The 23,654-nt window shown below is 44.1% G+C and overlaps 1 protein-coding gene across 1 annotated transcript; it reads left to right on the top strand.

Annotated features, from left to right (window-relative positions):
- The first annotated feature begins 956 nt into the window (after positions 1-956).
- Positions 957-23,135, top strand: LOC118098800 (F-box/LRR-repeat protein 7). Its single transcript, XM_035142955.2, has 4 exons — positions 957-1,390; positions 6,111-6,200; positions 19,914-20,531; positions 21,491-23,135. Exons 1-4 carry the CDS (start codon positions 1,354-1,356, stop codon positions 22,225-22,227), a joined length of 1,482 nt encoding a protein of 493 aa, XP_034998846.1. The 5' UTR covers positions 957-1,353; the 3' UTR covers positions 22,228-23,135.
- Positions 23,136-23,654: the final 519 nt, after the last annotated feature.

Here is a 23,654-nt window from a genome sequence, read left to right as displayed (position 1 = left end):
GAAGAATAAAACGATTTGATATCTAAACTAAGCAAAAACCCCAAAATAATTTCTCTCCTTTTGTCTCATCAAAGCCAAAACAGCTGCTATTAGAGACATGGAGACAAACAATAGTCTGTGATTGAGCCTGCACGTTACATTTAGAAAATATACACTAAGATCGAACCTCTTATTTCACACAGAGACAGAGAGTCTGAGTTGTAACCTGTGTTTACACCCTGCTCTATTATTCATGAGGAGTAAGAGAGAGAGAGAAGGAACATGAGGCGTTTACTTTAGTATCACCATGAGCCTTTTTGTGTGTATGTGTTCTGAGTAGTTTTAATACACATCACATTATTCATATCACATATAAAGTACATATACACATGTCAAATACTTTATGTGATATAATATACATATATCATATACTTGATATCACATATAAAGTATTTATAGACACATCCTTACTTATATATGTGATATAAAGTATATATATATTTATATACACATATCGGATCCTGTATTTGGATTTGTGTATACTTTATACTGTATACATACTTTAAATATGATATAAAGTAAATATATACAAATCACATACTTTATATCTATTAATGTACAGTATTATGCTTTCATAATTCTTTTGTATTCTCTTTTGTAAATGGAGTATCGGCTCCACACTATAATAGTCTGTATAATATTGTATGTATCTTATGTAAAATAATATAGTAATTATTACCTCTGTCTCAGTGAAACACATTTGAACCTAAATAATAAAAGGTTTATTATGAAACTATTTGTATGTTTGTGTATTAATAGAACAGTGAGTCAGTGTGTTGTGTAGTGTTGTGTAGTGATTGTGTGTCTGTGGCACAGTCTCTGTCTCTGTCTTATCTTTTTTTAACCCTCCTCCTCCTTCTCCTCCTCCTCCTCCTCATCCTCTGTGTCTGCGGTCTCTTTAAATCCAGTGGAGGAGAAGCTGCGTCCTCTCTTCTCTTCTCTTCTCTCTGCCTGTTCGCTCCCTGCCCGAGAAACAGCTGCTCAACTCTCACGACACTTCTCAAACTTTTTCCTCTCACAACAAAAAAACTCCTCCATTCCCGGACTTTGCGCTTTTACGCACAGCTCCGGCCACAAACAGAAACTCTGCGCCGCTGGAGGCTCGAGTGAATCTGGGTTTTTCCTTTTTTCTCTGCGTAATGCTGAGGCGTCCTCTGCTCAACATCTGGATTAACTATTTGGAGTCGGAGCTCGCGGCCCTGCACAAACCTCCGGCTGTCTCGTCTGTCTTCATGGAAAGACTCTGGCTTTTCTCTGGAATTTAACTCCCTTTGACAAACCCGGGCTTTGCGCATAGATTATGTATCCTCTAACATGGGTGCGAACAATGGAAAACAGTATGGAAGCGAGGGTGAGTGCTCTAATTACCGCTTTAAAACACTATGCGACTCTGAGGCTCAATATACCAAAGAAAATGAGTTTTTTACATTTCCGTTACATGCCACAGTTTCTCATTTGTGCCCAGGAAAAGTAAAATAATAGAAAATAAAGTGCAGTTATTGTTCTGCAGCTTCACCTAAACTCTGGACATCAGTTAGCTGTAGCTCCAGACTAGCTCTATCCCTTCTATATCTGTGATTTTATCACTTTGACTCTTATACTTTTCTTATACAAAGATGAACTCGAACCAAACTCCATTCATAAACCGACTCATTTTAGAGCCTGTGTGCTGTTTCTGAGCTCAAAGCTGCTTCTGAGTGTTGATTTTGTCCCTTTGAAAAATGCTTTTTAAAGATGTGCAACGTTTATATTGTACCTATAAGATGTAGAGTGACATCTGGTGGTCATGTTGTATGCACGTGAAAAGAAATGAACAGATTCTGCATGCATAAAGGTAAAAGGAGCAATTAAAGCTGCTTTTAGTTCATGCACTTCCTTCTTTATTTTTTGTTTAGCCACATTTCCTCCAGAAATTTAACTTCCATTGTCAGTTTACCTGCAGCTGGAGGCTTTTTTATATATTGCTATGATTAATAAAACTGTATGTGGGTCACATGCACAGCTGTTGTCAGACATGCATGTATCCAGCTCCTAAGTTAGAGGCACAAGTGATGTTTTCAAAGTGTCAAGAAGTCAAATTAAAAATTCAAATATCATCACAGCAGCAGGTTCATCAGTCAACCTCCTGCAGAATGAATCATATCTGGCTTGTATTTGAAAGAAAAGGGGTTTTCCTCCAGGTTTAATGGCGGAGTGTGAAGTGTTTGGTTGTGTGTGTGTGTGTGTGTGTGTGTGTGTGTGTGTGTGTGTGTGTGTGTGTGTGAGTGTGGGCACTCAGTCACTGCGATAACAACTAATTCCAGAGATTTTTCTCCACAATTCCTTATCCTGCTATTGTCTGATTTGGAGGCCATTTTGTGCATATACACAAACACTCAAACACACGGGGACATGTGATCACTGTGCATCTTATGCACAAAGAAGCTGTGATAACAACAACAAACCATAACAACTTGTCCTGAGATCGTTTCTTCCAGGAGACAAGTAACTGAGACATTTAGAGGGACAGGTGCTCGAAGGCATAAAGGGGAGCACAAGATTTTTAAACTGCAGACACACACCTCCATCATTTTCAGCATAATCTGCTGGATTATAGCAACATATATTCAAACTGAATGAGACATGGAGTGTTGAAACCAAAGCACATCATACTAGACTGTGAAGTGAACCCTGTACTTCTTCCTCTCTCACTGATCATCATGCATGTAGAAGTTCATGATGTGACGGACTACTTCACAAAAAACAAAGAGAAACCACCTTGACTAAACGGCACTTTGTGTTTGTGATGTTTAGTTTCTGTCCTGCAGATGTTGTCATTGGGCGGAGCGAAATAAATGATTCTCACCATAATGGAAATGCTTTTCTCGTGTCACATTACGGATTAAAACCTCCAAACATGTCATAAATGATCCAGGACAATGAGTTTATTAGTGAAATGAAACTCCACCCCGCTGCTACAGACACAGAACAAAGTGTGTTCCCCTTTACGACTCCCCCTCATGTCCTCCCTCACCCGCTGTCTTTTTCATCTGAGATGTAATCCTCAACATTAGTCAGGAAAAGAAAAAACTCCATCGAACACATCGTTTCTGTGTCCGGAGCAAAGATGTTTGTATAAATAACATTCCAGTGTGCTCTCTTCCTAAGTCAACAAGTGCAGAGAAAAGATTGGAAGTCGTGATGTTAAAAAATAACACGTGGACCAGCTCCACCTAGAAATCCAGACTGTGAAGGTTCAAGAGCAGATTCTATCATTCCAGTGTGTTGAGGGCAGAAGTTTCAATAAAACCACTTTTCTTTTCACTTAATACATGAGAAAATCGCACTTTGCAGACTTTGCTGATGTTGCACCGTGGACTACTTCACTGTGCAGGTTCCTCAGCACGTAACACACATTAATCTCAGTAAAGCTTCTAGTGCAAACACAGTGTTTGGTCGTGTTGATGGGACACGGCCAGATGTGAGCAGGATGATGTCAAACCTCCCAGATGAAACCCAGTGAGCTCGTGAGGTTTGGTTTTGATGAGCATCCAGCTGTAGGTCTCTGGCTGAAGCGCAGAGATGCATGGAGACATTTTGGAACAAGCTTTAAGGGCTTTAATATATTTTCTAATGAATAATTATCAGATAAAAGTGACACAGACCAAACAGGCTCTCATTGTTTTCAGTGCTGCAACGAATTACTGTATTATTAATTCCATTAGTGATTATTTGGCAGATGTGCCCCACCTCTGGGCTAATGTCAGCTGGGATTGGCTTTAGCCCCAACATGACCCTTAAAAGGATAAACAGCATCAATGAAAAATGTCATAATTGCCGTGCGCATGAGGTGATGTCTGAATATATCCAGTTTATAATTAAACTAGCAACCACTGACATTAGAGAAGAAGGAACAATCGATCAGCTTTAAAAATAGTTTAATGGTGATTGATTAATCAACTTATTGTGGCAGCTTTATTGGTTTTAGTAAAGAAGTCGTTTCCTTCCAACTATGAAAGAAAGAAATCCATCCAATTACTGAATAGTGATGTGATTAAATAAACACATGCTGAGCTCTAGAAATATCGACGGAATTCATCTTCAAAGTGTATAACTTTAATGTTCACACCATCATAACGTTCTTTAGAAGGAGATTGTGCTGCTCGTCCATTTGTTTGTTTGTCTGTTAGTTTGCAGGATTACGTAAAAAACTACTGGACAGATTAACACAAAACTTGATAGAAGGTGTCTCTTCCTCTCAGTTTGGGACAAAAAATAATCCATTACATTTTGATTTGGATCCAGGATTTCTTATCATCTTTCTTATGATATATATGAGTGTGCAGCTCGATTGAATTTAAGGGGACTGTTGACCAACTGATATTCTAGTTGGTTTGATGATTGGTTTATCATTTTGTTTGTTTATCAGCAGGTTTATATAAAAATTACTGAATGGATTTCCATGAAGCCTGGTTGAAGGATGGGACATGAGACAAAGAAGAACCCTGTCCACTTTGCAATGGATGTGGACGGGAAGGGATCCATCACTTTCTTTAACATTTTCAAAGGGCGATTCTGGACAATTTCTTCAATTTCCAGGGAATAATTCATAGGTTTAGACTCATATCTATGAGTTTGTGCAGTTTGGTGCAGATCCCAATAAAAATGCTGCTGTAGAGGGGTATGCCCTCCAATTTGTGCCATTCTAGGTGAAAGTGTTGTCACCTCATAAAAGAAAACAGTGACTTTATTTGTAATTGCAGAACTCTGCCGTCCATCCCTCCACATCTGTTTTCAAGTGTGACTCCACAATTAAGTACATTCTGGTCACAACTATGCAGCAGCCCTCCACCAACACTTTATATAAGCTCAAGACAGGAAGCAGGAGCTTTCCTGAAAGTCGTTTTTCCACGAAAGCTCCTAATATATGCGTCTACCGAACAGCCCTGCGGAGTTCCTCAGGGCCGAGGACAGAAACCCCGTAACCTGCCGAAGATGAGAATGTATTTGCTCCTCTCCACCCGGCCTCGTGCTCCCTGCTCGGCGTGGATATTAGAAAAAACGCTGACATCCGCAAACCCCTCATGAATATCTGAGTCATTTCTAGGAGCAATAGCAGATGTGCCTGCTCAGTGATGTCACCACAAAATGTCATTCATACCTAAACCATATGAGCTGCACTGGATTTATATTATTTTGTGTGTACGTGTGGGATCATGTGTTGGTGGTGTGGGAGCACAGGTTGGATTTTTTTTTTCACTCTCAGCGCAGGCGTTTGTATTTTCTGCTCGTTTCAGGAGCTGTCTCATCCGTTTAAGTGGCTGCTCTTGATGTGCATGTGGGCGTGACCGGTTTGAGAATACCTCTCCGGCCTGTCGTGCAGCGTGAAAGGCACATACTTAGTCTCAGGGAAGCCACAAAGCTGCATTTATGATCTGACAGAAGAATGAAGTGTCACAAACAACTGCAGTCACAGAGGGGGACGTTTAGAAAGTGTACGTCGCTGAATTTTAGCTCGTAGAAAATCCCAAACCCTTAATCCAATATTGCAGCCATAGCTCATAAAGGAAGCGTTGGTGCATTAGATAGAGCGATGGCTTTTTTCTTTCTTGTGCAGGAGTGTTTCCTCACTCGTCCTCTGGAAGTGAAGGCCGAATGGGGGATTTCAGGAGACTTTTATTCTTCTTCCAAAAAAAAAAAGAAGCGGACACTTACTCACACAAATCGGCAGAGACTTTGTGGATGTGCCAAGGCCCAACCATTCGTCAAAAAACCCAGGAACATAAATGTCATGAAAGCACAGAGCGATGGGCTTTATATTTCCTTACACTTCATACCTCCTCGCCTTATTAAATACATCACGAAAGTGTGATTCCGCCTTATCTCGGACAGACACGCTACAGGATCGCAGCATAAAGAGCCTGTTTTCATACGATAAGATTCATAGTTCTTAGTTCAGGAAAGAAAAATGTCAAATTTGGGTTAATATTTCGAAGTCATCGCACAATATCGGGTTTTAAAGCCTCATAAGTCGTCTTAAAGTTGTCGTATTCAACAGCAATCTTGTTTTTTCTTCCACGTTTCCCCTGCAGGTAAAGGGAGCTCAAGCATCTCCTCTGACATAAGTTCGAGCACAGATCACACACCAACTAAAGCTCCAAAGAATGTGGCTACCAGCGAAGGTAAGGCATCTGGTGCTCATTAACCAAACTCCCCTCCCTCCCTTCTTCTTCTTCTTCTTCTTTCCCTCCTCCTCCTCCTCCTCCTCCTCCTCCTGCACTTTCTCCACTGCCTATTTTGGGAGAGAAACCTGTGTGTTCCTGGGATAACCCTAGATTGAAAACAAACTCACAGCTGCCATCAGAGACCAGAAAGCAAAGGCATTTCATGGGCTTTGTTTTAGAAGAAGGAGGAGAAAAAAAAGAAAAACGCCTGGCTTCTCATTGTGGAAGAATGCTTATCTAAACTGTGGTCGTATCAGGCTCAAAGCACTGCGAAGGAGGGAGGGAGGGAGGGATGGAGGCCTGCAAGAGAGAGAGAGAGAGAGAGAGGGGGGGGGTTTTGCTGGAGAAGGAGAAGGTGTGGGGAGTGAAAATGGGGGAACGAGAGCTTCACCTCCTGCTCAGACGCTCCTCGTCTCCTCGCAGCTCTCTGGCTCCCTCTCGCACTCCCCTCACTCCGGCAGGCGTCCAGCGCTGGCAGCGTCAGGCGCCGGCTCCTGCTCGCCTTTGTCAGGAGGGTCTGAGCTATGAATGTAAACTGTGTGCTCACTGTAATGGTTCAGGAAAACGCTGCAGCTGACGGATGCCTCCTGAAGCCTCCTGTAAACAGCTGTCGCATTAGTGGATCAGTCTCGTGCAGTTTTTTAACAAATCTGTCAGTCGGAGCCGCAGTTTTCTGTCATTTCAACAGAAATCAACAAACTAGAGTATTATAATCTGATATTATCTTGAAATAATATTAATTATAACCCCAGTGTTTTGTAAAACCTTAAATCTGAGCTTCTAGTTGAATACAATGTAACCATTAAGGCCTCCAAGGTTTTTGTTATTCATTTACAGGAACAAGAGGCGTCCTTAACCCCTCATAGCAGTTTTCATTTGACAAATACACAAATGCAAATCTATAATACTCCCTAAAATGACAGAAACTAGCTTTTCTGAAACCAAAACAGTGAAGTTGTGGGGTTTAAAATCAAAACAGCATGATTAAAGAATCTGAAACGCTCCACTGAGCTCAGGTGGTTATCATCTGTGGTTCTGTTATTTTTAACATCACAGTGCAGCTGTAAGTATTTGCCCCTTTTCAATATGTCCTGTCACTAAAAAGGTCAAACATGACGATACGTAGCATCTTGACCACACATCTGGTGGCGGTTCACAGGTTTGTCTAATGTCCACTGGGCAGGAAATGTTAAAAGAGAGAGAATCAAACCTCAGAAGCCAATGAATGAGTCACTGATTTGACCTTTAACCTTCTCACAACCCACCACAGACGCATGCTGGTCTCTCTCTCTGCCTTTGTGCCCTTGTCTCTTGTGTTTTGCACGCTCGTTCCTCACATGCATTGTCATCACCGATCTCAAATCTGCTCTGGCACGTCGAACGTGGTGTTCTCGTGGTTTGGCGCCGCCCACAAGAAAACAAATAGCAGCCAGGAGCCCGTGTTCAGAAGCGTCGCTCAGCCCGAGAGTTCAAGGTGTTTCTCCTGGAGGAAAAACTCTCCTCACGAGACGCCCGGTGCTCGTTTGGTTTGAACACGTGCGCCAATTACTTTGTTTTAGTGAAGTCGTTGTACCGATCACACTCACTGGGATGGTGTGAGCAGTTTACACTTATCATAGTTATGTAATTTCACTGGGAAACGCTGACTCACGTGGATCTGACCATTGACGAGCTTGGAGGGAAATCGAACAACCTGTGCCGATAGAAATATAAAGACAAAAGTCTAGTTTATGACCAGTGGCTTCCAGACCATAATATCCCTCTGTGTTATGGCTGAAATTGTTATACTTTTTTCCTCCATGCTAAGTGGGAGTAATTACATGGTCTGGAACCACCACGGCCACAGTCAAATCCCCCCTCCTTAAAAAACAGCATGGACACACACACGTACACACACACGTACACTGTGGCAGATCACACAGTCCTTGCCCACCTCGTCCTGTGGTCCAGTAAACTAATCAGGAAGCCGTCTGGGCTGTTTCCCCACCACACACTGGGAGTATTCATGTTCGGGCCTCCAGTCTCCTCATGCTGCAGTAATGTCACTGCAGTCGTACGGTCACTTATGATCTCCCACGGGGGGTTTGCTACAGGTAATTGGCGAATATAGATGTTTCCCACACAAAGAGCCGCACGTGTTTCTGTTTTTTACTTTGCGACATGATTTCCATCACAAATGACATTAGAAAACAGAATTAAACTTGTTTTCTTTCAGCGAGGAACAAATCCTGCAGCTTCGACTTCACTAATCTAAGAGGATGTAATTCTAATCTAAGTAAATGGACTTTTCTCAGATCAGACATGGGAGTTGGATGATGGGTGAAACAATATGTTCAAAAGATGTTTAGTTTCTCAATGTTGTTGAATTTAAGGGCATGAAATATCATTTTGAGTTACCAAACTTGTGTTTAATTCAATGTATGAATGCAATGTATCCAGTGTATCACTTATAAGATAAAATTAGCTGTCATATTATCCATTTTTATTCATATATAGTCCTATGAATACAAACACACAAGTCGATGATTGGAAGTAGCTGTAAAAGATTAAGCAACGTCTTGCTAACATTAACAAACAAGGCTAGTTATGGCTTTATCAGAGAATTTAACCCCTATGAAGTCTTTTTTATTTTATTTCTGAGAGAGAAAGATTGTTTCCAAACCAGAGAAACTATCTGTAAAGTATTTCTAATGAGGAATGTTGTGTTTTTCTAAAGATAAAAACAAATATCCCACCGGGAGAATCTGAAAAGAAACTACCCTCACCTCAGATTTCAAGACCGAGTGGCTTTAAAGTCCATAAAACAGAATAGTTATGATAGTACTTATTGTTCAGGTCTAATATCAGTATGCAGACAGAAACTAGGCCATCGCTTGTCTTCCTTCACTGCTCCAACGTCTATTCCAACAAAATCAACATGAGGAAGTTACGCTCATTCTGCTCCTGAAAACAAACGGTCATCTGGCAAGCCCCTGCAAAGTGTCTCTGTTTTCATTTATTATTTAGTCGGGCTTGTGGCGTCCTGACCCAGTTGAGTTGCTTATTAGCCGCAGACAGAAAGGCACAGTCCCTGCACAGTAAATCCCTCTTGTGGGATGAAATTGAGTATCTCCCAGCAGGGGTTACACTGTGACCCTCGTCTGGGCCTCAAGGGTTTGCTTTGGCACGGCCGAACTCGGAATGCAGCTCAGACGTGGAGCTGACAACACCCTGAGATGTTCGGCCTGCGCGCTGTAACTCCTGAAGACCCATTTTGATCCTGATCGGTCGAAGCTGTAGCCGCTGACGTAACGCAGGCTCACGGGGGGGTCGATCGTGTCAAAGCGGCGACGCTCTGCGGGTCGGCTCCATCACCCGTTTGTAATGGCACCAGGAAGGTGGGAACGGTGGGAACAATGAGCGCACCGCCTTCCTCCCCGTCTGCCAAGCACCAAAGAAACAGTGATAACGCTGACGGGAAAAGTTTACTCCGTCCTTCCATCCACCTCCGACGCTGTGCCGCAATATAACACCATGTAAACCTGTCAGGATTCAGTCAATTCTTTAGATTATACTTCTTTACCAAAGTCTGTTTCTTGCATTAAGTCTTTACGGCATTCCCACGAGTTAGGGCTCGAGGGAGCAGCTATTTCCATTATAGATTCATCTGCTGATTATTTTATTTTATGTAAATTGAGTCCATACAATAAGCAGTGACGTCTTCAACTGTTCAAAAGCTTAATATCTTACAATTTATGACCCCATATGAAAAAGACAGAAAACCTTTGATATACGAGAATGAAACCAGAAAATTTGCTTGAAAACCAATCGACTGATGAATAATTCTTTACATCTGTTTTCCCCCGTACTCGTTAGCATAAATTAGCCTTTAGCCGAATCTACGCCAAATCACCGCAGGAATTAAAGGGACTGGATCTAAACCGGCCTAAATTATGTTTCTCTTACTGTCCAGTGTAAACAGCTCCGCCACTAACGTCTCCACCGTGTTAATAACGTTCCCCTCTGAAGAGAAACAAACCCCTCGCACCTCATCTGTAAACCAACCTCACACACTCCTGTTTACTCTGCTGGATAGATCGTGTTTCGCTGTTGTGTTTTGACGCCGGCTGCAGTTCGGTGTTTATTCGTGTCGTTTTCTCTCGGGAGGGAAAATATTTGAGTTTGTTATTCTCCACTCGCGCTGTACATGTAACTTTTAATCTCTCATCTGAAGTCGTTACGGCAGCGATCAACCACCCTCTGTGACAAATCGGTCTTTTTTTGTTAAGTTTGGGTGAAACCTAATGCTGCATGTGTTTTTCTGCAGCTGCGTGGGGAGGCGGAGGAGTTTGTTTAGACGGGGAAGCATCTGTTTCTAGAGGGAAATGTTTGGCCGACGAACGACCGTCTTATAGTGTCGGATTGTTCTCGTTCAAATGTGAAGAAAGTCACAGCTTTAAGAAGTTTATGCTCATAAACAGGAGGCCGAGCTGGTGGGAAATTAATCTGTCCCTTTTCAGCACATTTGACTTTGGACATGAAGCAGCAGCCTGGAGTTATTATAAGGACATTTATCACGGCGTCTGTGGTGATTGTGATGAGAAACATCGGTGATTTATCTCTAATCCTCATTGGAAATTGTCGGCGCAAAGAGAGAACACAGAGAGGCGAAGAATGCCAACGCTATTTCCCCCCAGATTTTCCCCATCAGCTGTCCTCGCTCCTCCCCCTTCCTCTCCGCCGCTCCTCCAGCCAGGAAACCTGAGCGAAAAAGCACAGAACAAGGCGGCGAAGGAAGGAAAAAAAAGAGAAAACGAGTGAAAGCAGTTTACCGTAGGAGGAAGAGGAGGAAGACGAGGAGGAGGAGGGGGAGGCAGCTCAGCAAGCAGAGCTCTCCATCTCATAACTCTTCTGTGATTACTGCCCGCTCCTCTCGGACTCGGCCTCAGAGAGGAAGCGCTCTCCTTGTTGTTTTCAATGCGTTTTGCCGTGTTCCTCAACAGGGGTCACATTTTTCAGGTCGACTGCAGCAGCGTGTTTGACAGGAGTTGGGACGGACGCCACCTGGCCGACTCGCACGCTTGCTTCCTGTACGACTTTTGGGCTGCATGCGATGTTTTCACTGTGATACACCTGGGTCTCTCTCTGGGTCTCTCGGCTTTTTATGTGGCGATACGACCACAGCCAAACTGACACATCGAACTTCCCCCTTCCCTCGTTTTCATACTGTGGTTTGTGTCATTACGTAAGCGGGGGAAGTGTCAGTCGGGGCTGAAGCTGCAATGGTACAAAAAATAAGAGGAAAGTTTCTCTCTGGTTAGTTTTCTTCAGGGAATTGATGAATTATGTTTCGTAGAACATTGTTGTCACAGAGCAACCGGAACAAATTATGAGTTCTTCTTTATCCAAAGCTTAATAAAAAGTGCGTATGTTAAAAAAAAGCAGCAGCTTAATACCGACATACTTACCTTGACATTCTGAGCAACATACAGCTGTTAGCATGAGTGCAAACTTAGCACTACGGCCATTTAGGAGGCAAAGGCTACAGTCCACTAATTAGCCAGTTAGCCATTTGAGGCTTAGCCATTTTAGGCTTAGCCGTACTAAGTGTAAAATGAATGTTTAAAAATAAAATGTGGGATTTTCCACCGGCTGACGTTGTTGTTGTTGCAGGTCAGAATCCGAGCAGTGTCCGAAATGTTCTTTTCCTTTGCCAATAAGCTCAATAACCAGCCCGGTGCGAGGAGGAGGTGCTAAGTAGCAATACCTCCAACACGTTGAGTCTGAGGTTGAGACACACAAACCTAAAAACAACAAGTCGTGGTATGAAACAAAAAAGATTAATAACGTGTATTTTCCATCCTGCAAGATGTGAACAGTCCTTCCAAGACTAAAATGTTCCAGTTCCATGAGGCAGCTGCTCAGGACTGTGATGTGTAGCCAGTGTGACAGTTCTACACAGTTAATTTTACATAAATATATACCGGCAGTGCAATGCATAGCTGCACTCTCTCGACTGTAAAGATTTATGTAAAGACGATGTTTTTCGTCGTGAACAAATCTCCGTCCCTGTAAAATAACCTCTCTCTGGTCGCCCTTTTGTCAGAAGTTTCTAACCACAAAAGTTCCAGCACTTCCCTTGTTCTGTTGCTTTAACCACATGAGATCATTACATTTGCTCCTCATCACAACCAAATCAACTGTTTGGGGCCAGCGCTCACTTTTCCATTCCCCTCTGATGTGCAGTTCCTCTGTGTGCGTGCCTGTGTGTGTGTGTGTGTGTGTGCGTGTGTGTGTAGTTACCCTCCTCAGTCATTTAACACGACTGTCACTCCACGCTAACCCTTCTCACGCACCAGCAGCAAAGAGCATGAACTGTACAGAAAGGCATCTCGTGCACATGAGAATCGAACTTCTTTGACATCTCGATTTAACAACCTGTAAAAAAAATAAAATAAACGACATCATCCTGAATTCAATGCGATTCGCAAAAGGCCAGATCAATTTTGAATGACGCCAAATTGCCTCTGGTGTCTCAACTGTCGTCTCCACTCTGGAAATGTGCTGTGATGATTGAGACGAACACAAAAGGCTCCTTTTTTTTGAAGGAGCGACTTCTGCTGTCCTCCTCAGGATTTATAAAGTGATGGGTGCGGAGCGCGGAGACGTGTGTCGTTTTAACAGACGGACAAGCTTTAAGAGGCGGAAAACTCCCCCGGAGGAAAGTTGTCGTGATGTGGGGAAAGAGTGTTGCAGCTCCTGGCGCTCGCATGAGCTTCGAAAACTGAACGTGGAGTGAGTGAGTGTGAGAAAACGCTGCAGTCCAGGAGTGGAGGAGCGATGGGGGTTGTGCGGAGCTGAGGAGTCTGTTTCCTGTCCGAGCGTGCACATTGTAAAGGAACCAGCAGGCCCTATTGTCTTTCACATTGTCCAGTGACGCAAGACCTTCCTGTAGTGAAGGCTCTGCTGATAGCCGAGCCGCCACACTGTACGCTAATATCAACTTCCATGTATTCAATAAAACCTGAGACAGACCCAGATGTTTTCTATCCCAGGACTTCTCCCTCCCTCACTCAGATGTTTCTCTTTAAGGAGCTTCAGTGCTGATGCATTAATTCGTGTTTTTCTCTTTCGGTCAAACTCCTGCTGCCTGGTTGTTTTTTATTATCTGAACTTTCTCTGTTTTAACACTTACCCTCGTTTTTTTTTGTTGATATGGATTTGATTTCCTCGCTCGTGAGAAGAAAATGATCCGTCTCTGATTCCCTCACATAGGATACATGCCTACTGCTGCTTTTTGTTTGGAAACTCATCAACTCTGCTACAGATACTTCTGGAGCTTTAAAGACTCTAAAACAGAGAAGTTAGGAAACGCTGCTGGACCCGTTTTAGTTTGAAAACTCCAGGGCTGCGTTTGAGTTTGGACGAGCAGAAACAGAGATGTTTGGACACTCACAACCTCTTGGGTCTTTTCTGATTCAACGGGCTCCTATCACATGACCCACTACCGGAAGAAAACAAATGGCATTAGCCTCGGCTACCAGTGCAGAACACAACATGCATTCTGTCATCAATTACAAATGTCACTGACCCTGTCCTCTTTGCTAACAGCTGTTGTGCAGTTAAATCTGTGACATTTGTGTAAACTGGCACGTGCATGGCAAGTGTACATGAGGGTTCACGTGCGTTTTCAGCCATGTTGGTATGGACCGGGATTCAGACTTCTCGTGTGGACAGAGATCGTTTTAGTTTGAAAGTGCCGTCGTCATGACCGAAAAGACCCAATCAGCAAGGGGTAGTGATTGTCCACGTCATCGTTTCCAAACATCTCAGTCTCTGCCCGTTCAAACTAAAAGTTTTCAGGCAGCAGAGGCCAGCAGCGTTTACAAACTTCTGTTTTAGCGTCTCTAGCAGAGTTGATGCGCTTTCAAACTAATTCGTAGTCATATGGATGCGGCCTTATTCCACACCACCCCGTCTTGGCAGAGCAGGGCGCAGCACAGAGCAGGAACATGTCACAGGTCTAATGGCATTGAGGTAATGGATTGGTCCGTCCTGCCAGATGCAGCAGTAATAATCCTGCGAGCTCCAGACAGGGTCTTAGCGGAGCTTCACGGCACTGCGAGATCCTGAGTGGAATCCCTATAGCTTTGGTTTATGACCAGACTGCGTCAAAGTCTGGATTGACCCTGCCTGTGCACTTGTCTCCGTCTCTGGTAAAGTCAGCAGACTCCACTGCCAATTTATCTTCCCCCCCCCCCTTTCCTTTTCTTCTTGCTCCCATTTTCTTTTGCTTACCCTCAAAATCTGTTTTTCTGCACCACTCTGTCCCTTTTTTTGGGGGGGTAATTCGGCAGGTTTTTGTCATTAAGGCGACATCGCTCCCAACATGCAGCTGCGCCTCTTCGTCACGCAGTCATCCCGTCTTTTCACTGATCACTCCGATTGATTTACATTAAACCTCTGGTATCAAAGCACAGCCCAGATGTGTCTCAGAAGTCCATGTTAATGGGATCCTGCTGCGGCGCGGCTGCGGATCAGCTCACATTCGGGTATTAGTGGCAAATGATTTCAGCCAAGTATGCCTTGCTGTGGCTACATGCACATTCAAAATGCATGAGTTTCTCTTTCATTTCACCACCGCTCCGTTGTTCTTTGTCCGGGGTAAAGACCAGATGTTCCACTGTTTCTCCTCTGATTTCCTAAACCGAGCTGAGTCCTCCACCATCTGCACTCACAGTGGCTTCAAGAGGAGGTTAACAGCTGTACGGTATTTGTTCTGTTAATGATAGGTTTGTAGTGATGCAGGGATATAAAACACAGCACTTCTGGTTAAGAAAAGTTTATTTTTTCATGCTTAGCGTTTCGGAGCTGCAGGTAAACGCAGATTAAATCCCAGCGATCTCACCCCAAAAGTCCATTTACTAGCTGTTTCTGCAGCTTTCAGTCACATCATGTGGTCCTTGTTAGTGGACACGGTTAGCTTATAGTTGCTATGGAGAAATCCAGGGTGGGTATCTGTTATGACTTTATTCATAGCACCTCTAGGACTCCTCATCCATGTTGGTTTGTAAATGAATCCCACAGTTCATTATTAATCTTTTTTGATGTTACGATTCCAACTTCAGGGCTTCGTACACGTGGCAGTTGAAAGATTCTTTAAAAGTTTGAAAATTGGACCTGGAGTGGGGATGGTTTTAAGGTCAAGAGGGAACTTTAACGTCTGTTTGATGTTTTAGGGGCAACTGCAGTCTTTGAAATATGAATATATAGGATGTATATCTGGATTATATCTTAATTATCTGAGCCAAGAATATACTTTTTGCATTTGATAAACTGTAATGATTCATGATCCCTTGATGAACGTATTAGAGACTTTTTGTGTTGGACTTAATTCTGTATTTCTATATCGTTTCATGCTTTATTTTGAAGCCACAATCCTTGTGTCTCTTACTTGCTTTACTTCCTGTCTTTGTCCTGTTTCCCGTCTGCACTTGTCCTCATGTGATTCACCTGTGTTCAACTTGATTTATTCTCTCTGCTCCTTGTCCCGTGTCAGTTTGTCTGTTTATGTATGGCTTCACCATCATTTTGTCTGTGGGTTTTGAGGTTTTTGTTTCTTGGATTTCCTATTTGGATAATAACGCTTTTCTTAAATGTCGTAATACCACAGCTATTTAACTAGAAGGGTGCATAGTAGAGTGCATACCCTGCCAAGGCCCATAAATTCAATCAAGCTGCACCAAATTGGACAAACTAATAGATTTCAGTCCTCTTAATATGCCTGTTCGACAGATGCATAAACAATATGTTCATCTCATATCCAGAAGTAACAAAGTGTGAATATTTTGGTCATAAGATCATTGTCAACAACTTCGTCATCGGTGAATGAATAAACAGATGCAGTCAGAAAACATATAGACGACACCTGGACGTCATTAAAGTTCCTGTTGCTATCGATCCAAAACCTGGTGCAACGCAGCAACTGTAAATCTGTCTTCATTTAACTTTCCCCACCAGCTGTGTGAGAGTGTGTCTGGGTACAAACGGGGTGGATGCAGTTTGTCTGGTAGCGCTGTGTTGCTCCAGGCTCGCAGCCCTTTTCTGATCAGCGACACATGTGATCACGCAGTTTGGAAGTGGCTCCTTATTCGGTGGCAGAAGATTTTCGTCTTCCTGCACGCTGAATCCTTCATATTATCTCGGAAGTGCATAATGAAGCCGGGCCTCAAACATCCATCAAAACTAATGACTCGAGAAATGTCTCCATGGAAAATCTGATCTTCGGCTGCATAATGAGATTTTTGTGGAGACTTTTTGTTGTGATGCCACTGGATTGATCCCGGACTTTGATTTTTAGCCATAAATATGAACCCTTCATTAATTTTCTGTATGCTTGTAGTAGCTTGAAGCTTGGAGTTGTATGAGGTCATTGGGACCTTTGACCACTGAAATCTTATCAGTTCATCTTTGAGTCCAAGTGACAACTGGTCAGAATTTGACAAAATGTTCTAAAGGCAGAATTCAGATATCATGTTGAAGAGGCCCGTGAATTTGTAAGGTCACCGTGACCTTGACCTTTGACCGTCAACCAGAAAGTTCTAATCAATTCACAAGTCCAAGTTAACATTTCTACCAAATTTGAAGAAATTCCCTCAAAGCATTCTTGACATATCGTGTTCACAAGGCAAGAAATTGCACTTTGTGAGGTCACAGCGATTTTTAACCTCATTGCGTTCCTGAGATATTTTGTTCACAAAAACAGGAGGAACAACCCGAAACATTCCAGCTTGGAGCCATAAAAATGGATTCAGGTTGACCAGATGTCTAAAATATACTGATTCTTACTTGTTTGTGTAGCTCTGTCCTGTCGACTGTGTAGTTCCAGTCATGTTGGATGAATCCACAAACACGAGGTATTAACTCAGGAATCTTGCAACATTCATAATGGACTTGAATAAACATAAAAGCCAGAGGAGCGTGACTGCCACGACATATTTGAACAGGTGTGTGAAGTCTGACATAGATGTGTTGGACCATTAAACTTGTATTGAGCTAAAAAAGAGAAATTGCATTATCATTGGAAAGATCCAGACGAGATGCCAAGATAAGCTTAGTAAGAAATAATCCAACACATCTATATAGACGGACCACCCACGAGAAAGTGATGCATTAAACCAAACTGACGTCCCATAGGAACGATAAACCTCGTGTTTGCTGCAGATTAATTTATTCTAGACGGTGCTACTCCTTATTTCTTGCTTGAGGTTGGATGCGAGTGAGACTTTTAAGGCACACAGGAGGCAGTTGTAAAGTAGCTGTGAATCGGAGGACATGTTCCCGAGAGAGAGGACGAGCCTGCGCATGTCATCAGTGGCGAGTCGGGAGGCGCACCGAGCTGACGGGTCTGGAATTGAGATCTGCGGCGCGGCCATAAGGACGGTGTCACCGTCTCGTCTCAGCACACAAATCCACATGACAGGCAGGATGCCGTTCATTTGTCATGCAGATGTTGACACACAGCGTGGAAGCAGCTGACTGTCGGTCCTGAAGCTTCCATTAGTCGACGTCTATCAGTTACGGTTCAGTCTGCACGACTAGAACTCGACATGTGGGTTAATGCAGGTAACCTGATAATTATGTCAACTCAAACTCATGGGAATTACAGGTAGAAAACCTCTAGCTGACATACGACTCAAAAATCAAGTTGACTCAACACACAGATGTTACAATTCCTCATTAAAATGTCTGAAAACAACTCACTTGCGTTATCTACAAAGCCGTGAGTGACGTCACAGTCGTGAGTCCTTGAAATGCTTTTAGTGACAAATCAAACTGGGGTCGTTGGGTATTAAGGAGTCAGATAGCATCAGAGGAGAGCACTCAGCGTCCCGGGTGATGGGTCGAGTCCGATCCAACGCCTCAGCCGCCAGCGTCTCACGCCACAGTGATGGGATCCAGCCACCGCTTCTCACAGCTGCGTCTTCAGCTGCGGCGGCAATCAGCGCACATCTGTCAGGAGGGCCTCAGTGTTTACACAGGACGCACCGTACATTGTTAGCCCCTTGCTGCTGGCTTTGAAGAGGCCCCCATCGCTGCTGCCCAAACGTTCCCGAGATAAACATGACACATTTTCTCCCAAAACACGATAACGACACCGATGGAAACTCCTCTTCACTGATGATCAAAGCCAATCAAATCGAGACTTTTTGACGAATGTTGTGGCCTTTTCGTTTATTTTTCTCCAGCTGTCAATTATAAAGTGATACGGTGTCTTCTCTAGCACAGATACAGTGAAAGACTGAATTGCTCTCGAATAGCAATTGTCATATGTCTCCTTTAAGGCTCGAAGCTCGAGGATATGTTAGCCTCCACTAGCATAACAGCATTTTTGGCTCATTTACATTAATGGAGGTGCGAATTTTTTAAATGTCAGTTTCTGTTGCATTGATTTAGTTTCTTGAAAAGACGGAAGAATTGAGCAACCTGTGTTTTCTCTGTGGCTGTTTCTTGTGGGCTGTGGCTGTGTGGGAGCTCTGATGAGTCTCAATGATCTGATGAGACGATGCTGTAGCTTGTGTCACAGGAAGTTTCGCATCCTGTTTTTTTTCTGTGTGAGCGTGAGATTATTTATCGCACTCACGTGTCATCTGTTGGTAAATGCACTTTAATCTAAAGCATGTTGAGTAACTTTGCCTTATTTAGACGTCTGATTTACTTTTTCAGTCTGTCTCCAAAGTCCCCAAATGCAAACCTACTTCACCAGAGTGTCTCTTTCAGATGCTCAGCTTGTCTTTCTCCTTGCATGGAAACACTTAGTCTCTGGGTTTTTTTCGCTGGTCTCTCCACCGCAGGTTACAGTACAGTCACAGCGGGACTGTTTACAGTTGTCGCAAGTCGTTCTGAGAAGTGGAGGAAATTGCTTGTGGAAATATAAGTGCATGAGTCAGGCCTTGAGAAAAAAGAATGAGAAGAACGGGGTTAGATCGCTGTGGCCTGTTCTCTGTGAAATTTTTGTTGGAATGCACTAAATGTCACAGACTGATGATGTTATTTAATGTATGTGAGGGAGGATTTTTCCCTTTTAGCACAAGTGGAAATATGACGAGGTCGGCTTTTAATTTTCCAGATCTGGAAATTGATTTCTCAGTATTTGCACCGGTGATAAAGTATTAGACATCATAGTGAAAGTCTTGTTCCTCTGGTTTAATGCTGTTTATAAATCATATTAGAAAAGGTCTGGCTAAAAATAACTGCATTTACATTTGTTAAACAAAGACAAAAAGACACTAGCGACTGTTTAAAACACATTATTAGATTTTCTATATTTTGTATGTTATGTCACATATGTACTTTTGCTTTATTTGGGTGAAGCAAAAGGAAAATATCCACCGATAAGAACAATTGAGTTAATCTATTCAATCTATTTTTTCTAAAAATGCCGTCCCTTTGTCCGGATTAGCCTTGGTTCATTTCCCATCCTTCCACAAAGTTCTGTGGAAATTCGTTCAGCAGTTTTTGTGTAATCAAAAAAAGACACAAACAAATCAACAGACGGATGAAAACATAAAGTTCTTGGCAGAGGTAACAATTAGGAATCGCTGTTATATTCAAAACAAAGGGATTAATAGGACGAAACTCTCCAGACACTAACTCTCTTTGTCTCTTTGTCTCTTCACGTCTGTTGTTCAGGTCTAGACTCCAGCACGAGGACTCTGAGCACCCCCAGCCCGGGTCTGATTCTGCCGTCCAAGTCCTCCTCGCTCTCCTCGCCCGCCCTCTCCAGCAACGGCCATGAGACCAACTCCTCGTCCTCGTCCTCCGCCCCCGCAGACACGGTCGCCGTGGTCCACCCTCAGCCCGGCACCCACACTCGCTCCCGCCAGTCCAAAACCCACCACCACGCCCCCATCGACCTCCTCCCCGACCACGCCCTCCTGCAGATCTTCTCCCACCTCCCCACCAACCAGCTGTGTCGCTGTGCCCGCGTGTGCCGCCGCTGGTACAACCTGGCGTGGGACCCGAGGCTGTGGAGCACCGTGCGGCTGACGGGGGAGCTGCTCCACGCCGACCGCGCCATCAGGGTCCTGACCCGCCGGCTGTGCCAGGACACGCCCAACGTGTGTCTGACCCTGGAGACGGTGGTGGTGAGCGGCTGCAAGAGGCTCACTGACCGGGGGCTGCACGTGGTGGCCCATAGCTGCCCAGAGCTGCGCCGCCTGGAGGTTGCCGGGTGTTATAACATCTCTAATGACGCTGTGTTTGAGGTGGTGTCCCGCTGCCCCAACCTGGAACACCTGAACCTCTCAGGTAAAACCTTTCTGTCTGCTCATATTCAATAAGAGTGTATCTGCTGCGAGGTTTCTGGTATTTAAGTTACAATATGGAACCAAAACTAACCAGAACAAAGACGTGAAGCTTGGTTCAGACATTCAGGTGAGAAAACGTCCTCAATCCAAACCATCTCACCTCGATTATCTGCTAGACTTGTTCATTTTGATTAAGGAGTGGCTGCTGCCTCACATCATGCACGTGTGGAGTTACCTCGAAGAATTCCTCCTCTCGGTCCTTCTCCGTCTTTTCTCCTGAAGCTGGTAAAATCATCAGAGGAGCAGGAGCAGCTCTGCCAACCTCCAGCTCCCATGTGGGAGAAGAAAGACTTTTCTTTAGCTCAACATGAGGGAAAGAGCCGGTTTCTGCTGCTTTCATTAGCGAAGTGACACAAATAACGTGGACCTGGACAGAACCGCGCTGGCACTTTGGCCCTTTGATGCTAAAAGTAGCCTTTTAAAAAGTTTGTGGTTTTAATTTGAAAAGCCAAAAGTGATTAAATCATACCGTAATATTTTTTGAGCAGCGAGGAGACGAGTGTTGATTTTCATCCAGAAAACTGATCAGTGTTTTTTAATGTTTTCATTCTTATAGTTACAGGCATGAGGCCAAATAAAGAAGGTTTTACTGTGGCGCCCTCTTGTGGTTACTCACTTAACTTAACCTCCTTAAGATGCTAATGAGGGTAAAGGGCAGAAGATCCACAGTCGTTCTCCTATCACAGCAATGATACTGTATATTAGTGGTTTTGTGAGAATGAGCCATGAAATGTGAACATTATGAACAGAAGCAATCAGAATCTGTTCCAGTGTTCACAATGGACCTGGTTACAAGTTTAAAACAGACTAAATAAAAATAAATAAATTTGAACTACACTGCAAAAATGATCTATAAATCATTCTGCACTGACGACCTCTGCTTCCCTCCTCTTCCTCCAGGCTGCTCCAAGGTGACTTGCATCAGTCTTACCCAGGAGGCCTCGCTCCAGCTGTCCCCTCTGCACGGCCAGCAGATTTCCATCCACTACCTGGACATGACCGACTGCTTCTCCCTCGAGGACGAGGGCTTGCGAACTATCGCCTCCCACTGCCCCCGCCTGACGCATCTGTATCTGCGCCGCTGCACCAGACTGACGGATGAGGCCTTGCGCCACCTGGCTCTCCACTGCCCTTCGATACGGGAGCTCAGCCTCAGCGACTGCCGCTTGGTGGGGGACTTTGGCCTGCGCGAGGTCGCCCGACTGGAGGGCTGCCTGCGCTACCTGAGCGTAGCCCACTGTACCCGCATCACGGATGTGGGCATGCGCTACGTGGCTCGCTACTGCCCGAGACTGCGCTACTTGAACGCGAGGGGTTGTGAGGGGCTGACAGACCACGGCCTCAGCCACTTGTCCAGGAGCTGCCCCAAGCTCAAGTCCCTGGACGTGGGCAAATGCCCGCTGGTGTCAGACAGTGGGCTGGAGCAGCTGGCGATGTACTGCCAAGGCCTGAGGCGAGTGAGTCTCAGGGCCTGCGAGAGCGTCACGGGCCGAGGACTCAAAGCTCTGGCGGCCAACTGCTGCGAGCTGCAGCTCCTGAACGTGCAGGACTGCGAGGTGTCGCCGGAGGCCCTGCGGTTTGTCAGACGACACTGCCGCCGCTGTGTCATCGAGCACACAAACCCTGCTTTCTACTGAGGCAGGCGGCTCTTGGACGGCTCCTCTGACAAGTGGATGTTTTAATATTCCTGCTGTGGTGTTGGCAGAGTTCAGCGACTGACGTGTCAGAACTGGTGGAAAACTGGGGGTGCAATACTGGCCAGGAATTGTCTTTTTTTTTTAAATGCGCTTAGTGGCTGTTAATGCTGTTCTTTGAAAATACGTCATAGAATGTATTTAACATATTTATCTGTAAAAAAGGCAGAGACGTGCAGTATTTCAACATGTTACTTGTTTCTGTCTCCGTCACCATTTGCAATGTAACAACATGCAACACTGAGCACTGGGTACAGTCGTGTAACCTTTAAAAACATTGTAATATATTTTATTTTTAAAGCTCATCATCACCTTAAAAACCCTGAGTCATAATCATAAGCAAACATTACTGCATCTATTTATAAACTGCAAGTATCTGCAGACTAAACCACTAAGAATGTAGCAACAGAGCAGATCTGGGGCCTCATTTATCACCGTCGCACAAAACGCAAAAGTTGGGATCTAGAAACACAAACTTGAGAAAGCGTGGCGACGCAGACGTGAGGTGGTGAATTGAAGCCAGATTATAGATTCTCTTTATCATAAAGTTTAAAACCAGCAGCGTTGCTTGTGCTCGTGCAACAGCTTCATAAGAACCTACGCACTGTTGTGTAAATGAGGCCCCCGGTGATTTCACGTATACTCAGTGTCACTCTCTTTATGTTTTGTGCAGATGCACTTTACACGATCGCTCTGACAATCACTTCCACTGAGTCATATTTCATATTTCATCAATACTATTTCTATTAATCAAACTATCAGACAAAGAACTGACTGTTATGGGACCATTGCTGAAAAAACAACAAGGACACGTTGCTGCTATAACTGTGCCAATAAAACTTTTCTGACAATCCGCCTCCACAACTGAGTTTTTATTCAGCCGATCATCTGTCGTCTTAAAGGATCTAAATTTGTAGATAAAGTACATAAAGATATTTTAGCTTTATTGTTGTTAAACGGGAGGAAGTGGAGACCCCTCGTCCATCTTCATTCACAGTCTGTGATCTGCACATGTTACAAAGCAGTATCTATGACAACCATGTGTGTCTTTGTTAAAGGTTGTGTTCCCCTTTAAGGACTCGAGTGTCAAAGGTCAGTGAGTCAAGGAGGGAAAATGTGCTTCCTGCTCTCATGCTGTCGGCGGAAAGTTTGTAATCTGACATAGAAACAGAAACAGCTGCCCCCAAACGCTTTCCTCGCAGAGGGGAAACATTTTGTGCTCCTGCGATTCGGAGAATTCTGGTGTAGTGACATTAAAGACATCCACTGTGTGAGGACATTACAGGACAGTGGGGGTGCGGAGGAGTAGTTAGACATTCAGTTCACTCATCCACCACTGGGGTCTTTACAGGGAGTGAAGTGAAGTGAAA

The sequence above is a fragment of the Hippoglossus stenolepis genome, chromosome 19 (assembly GCF_022539355.2).
Source record: "Hippoglossus stenolepis isolate QCI-W04-F060 chromosome 19, HSTE1.2, whole genome shotgun sequence".
NCBI classification, from domain to species: Eukaryota; Metazoa; Chordata; class Actinopteri; order Pleuronectiformes; family Pleuronectidae; genus Hippoglossus; species Hippoglossus stenolepis.
This window is presented reverse-complemented; position numbering and strand designations above follow the sequence as displayed.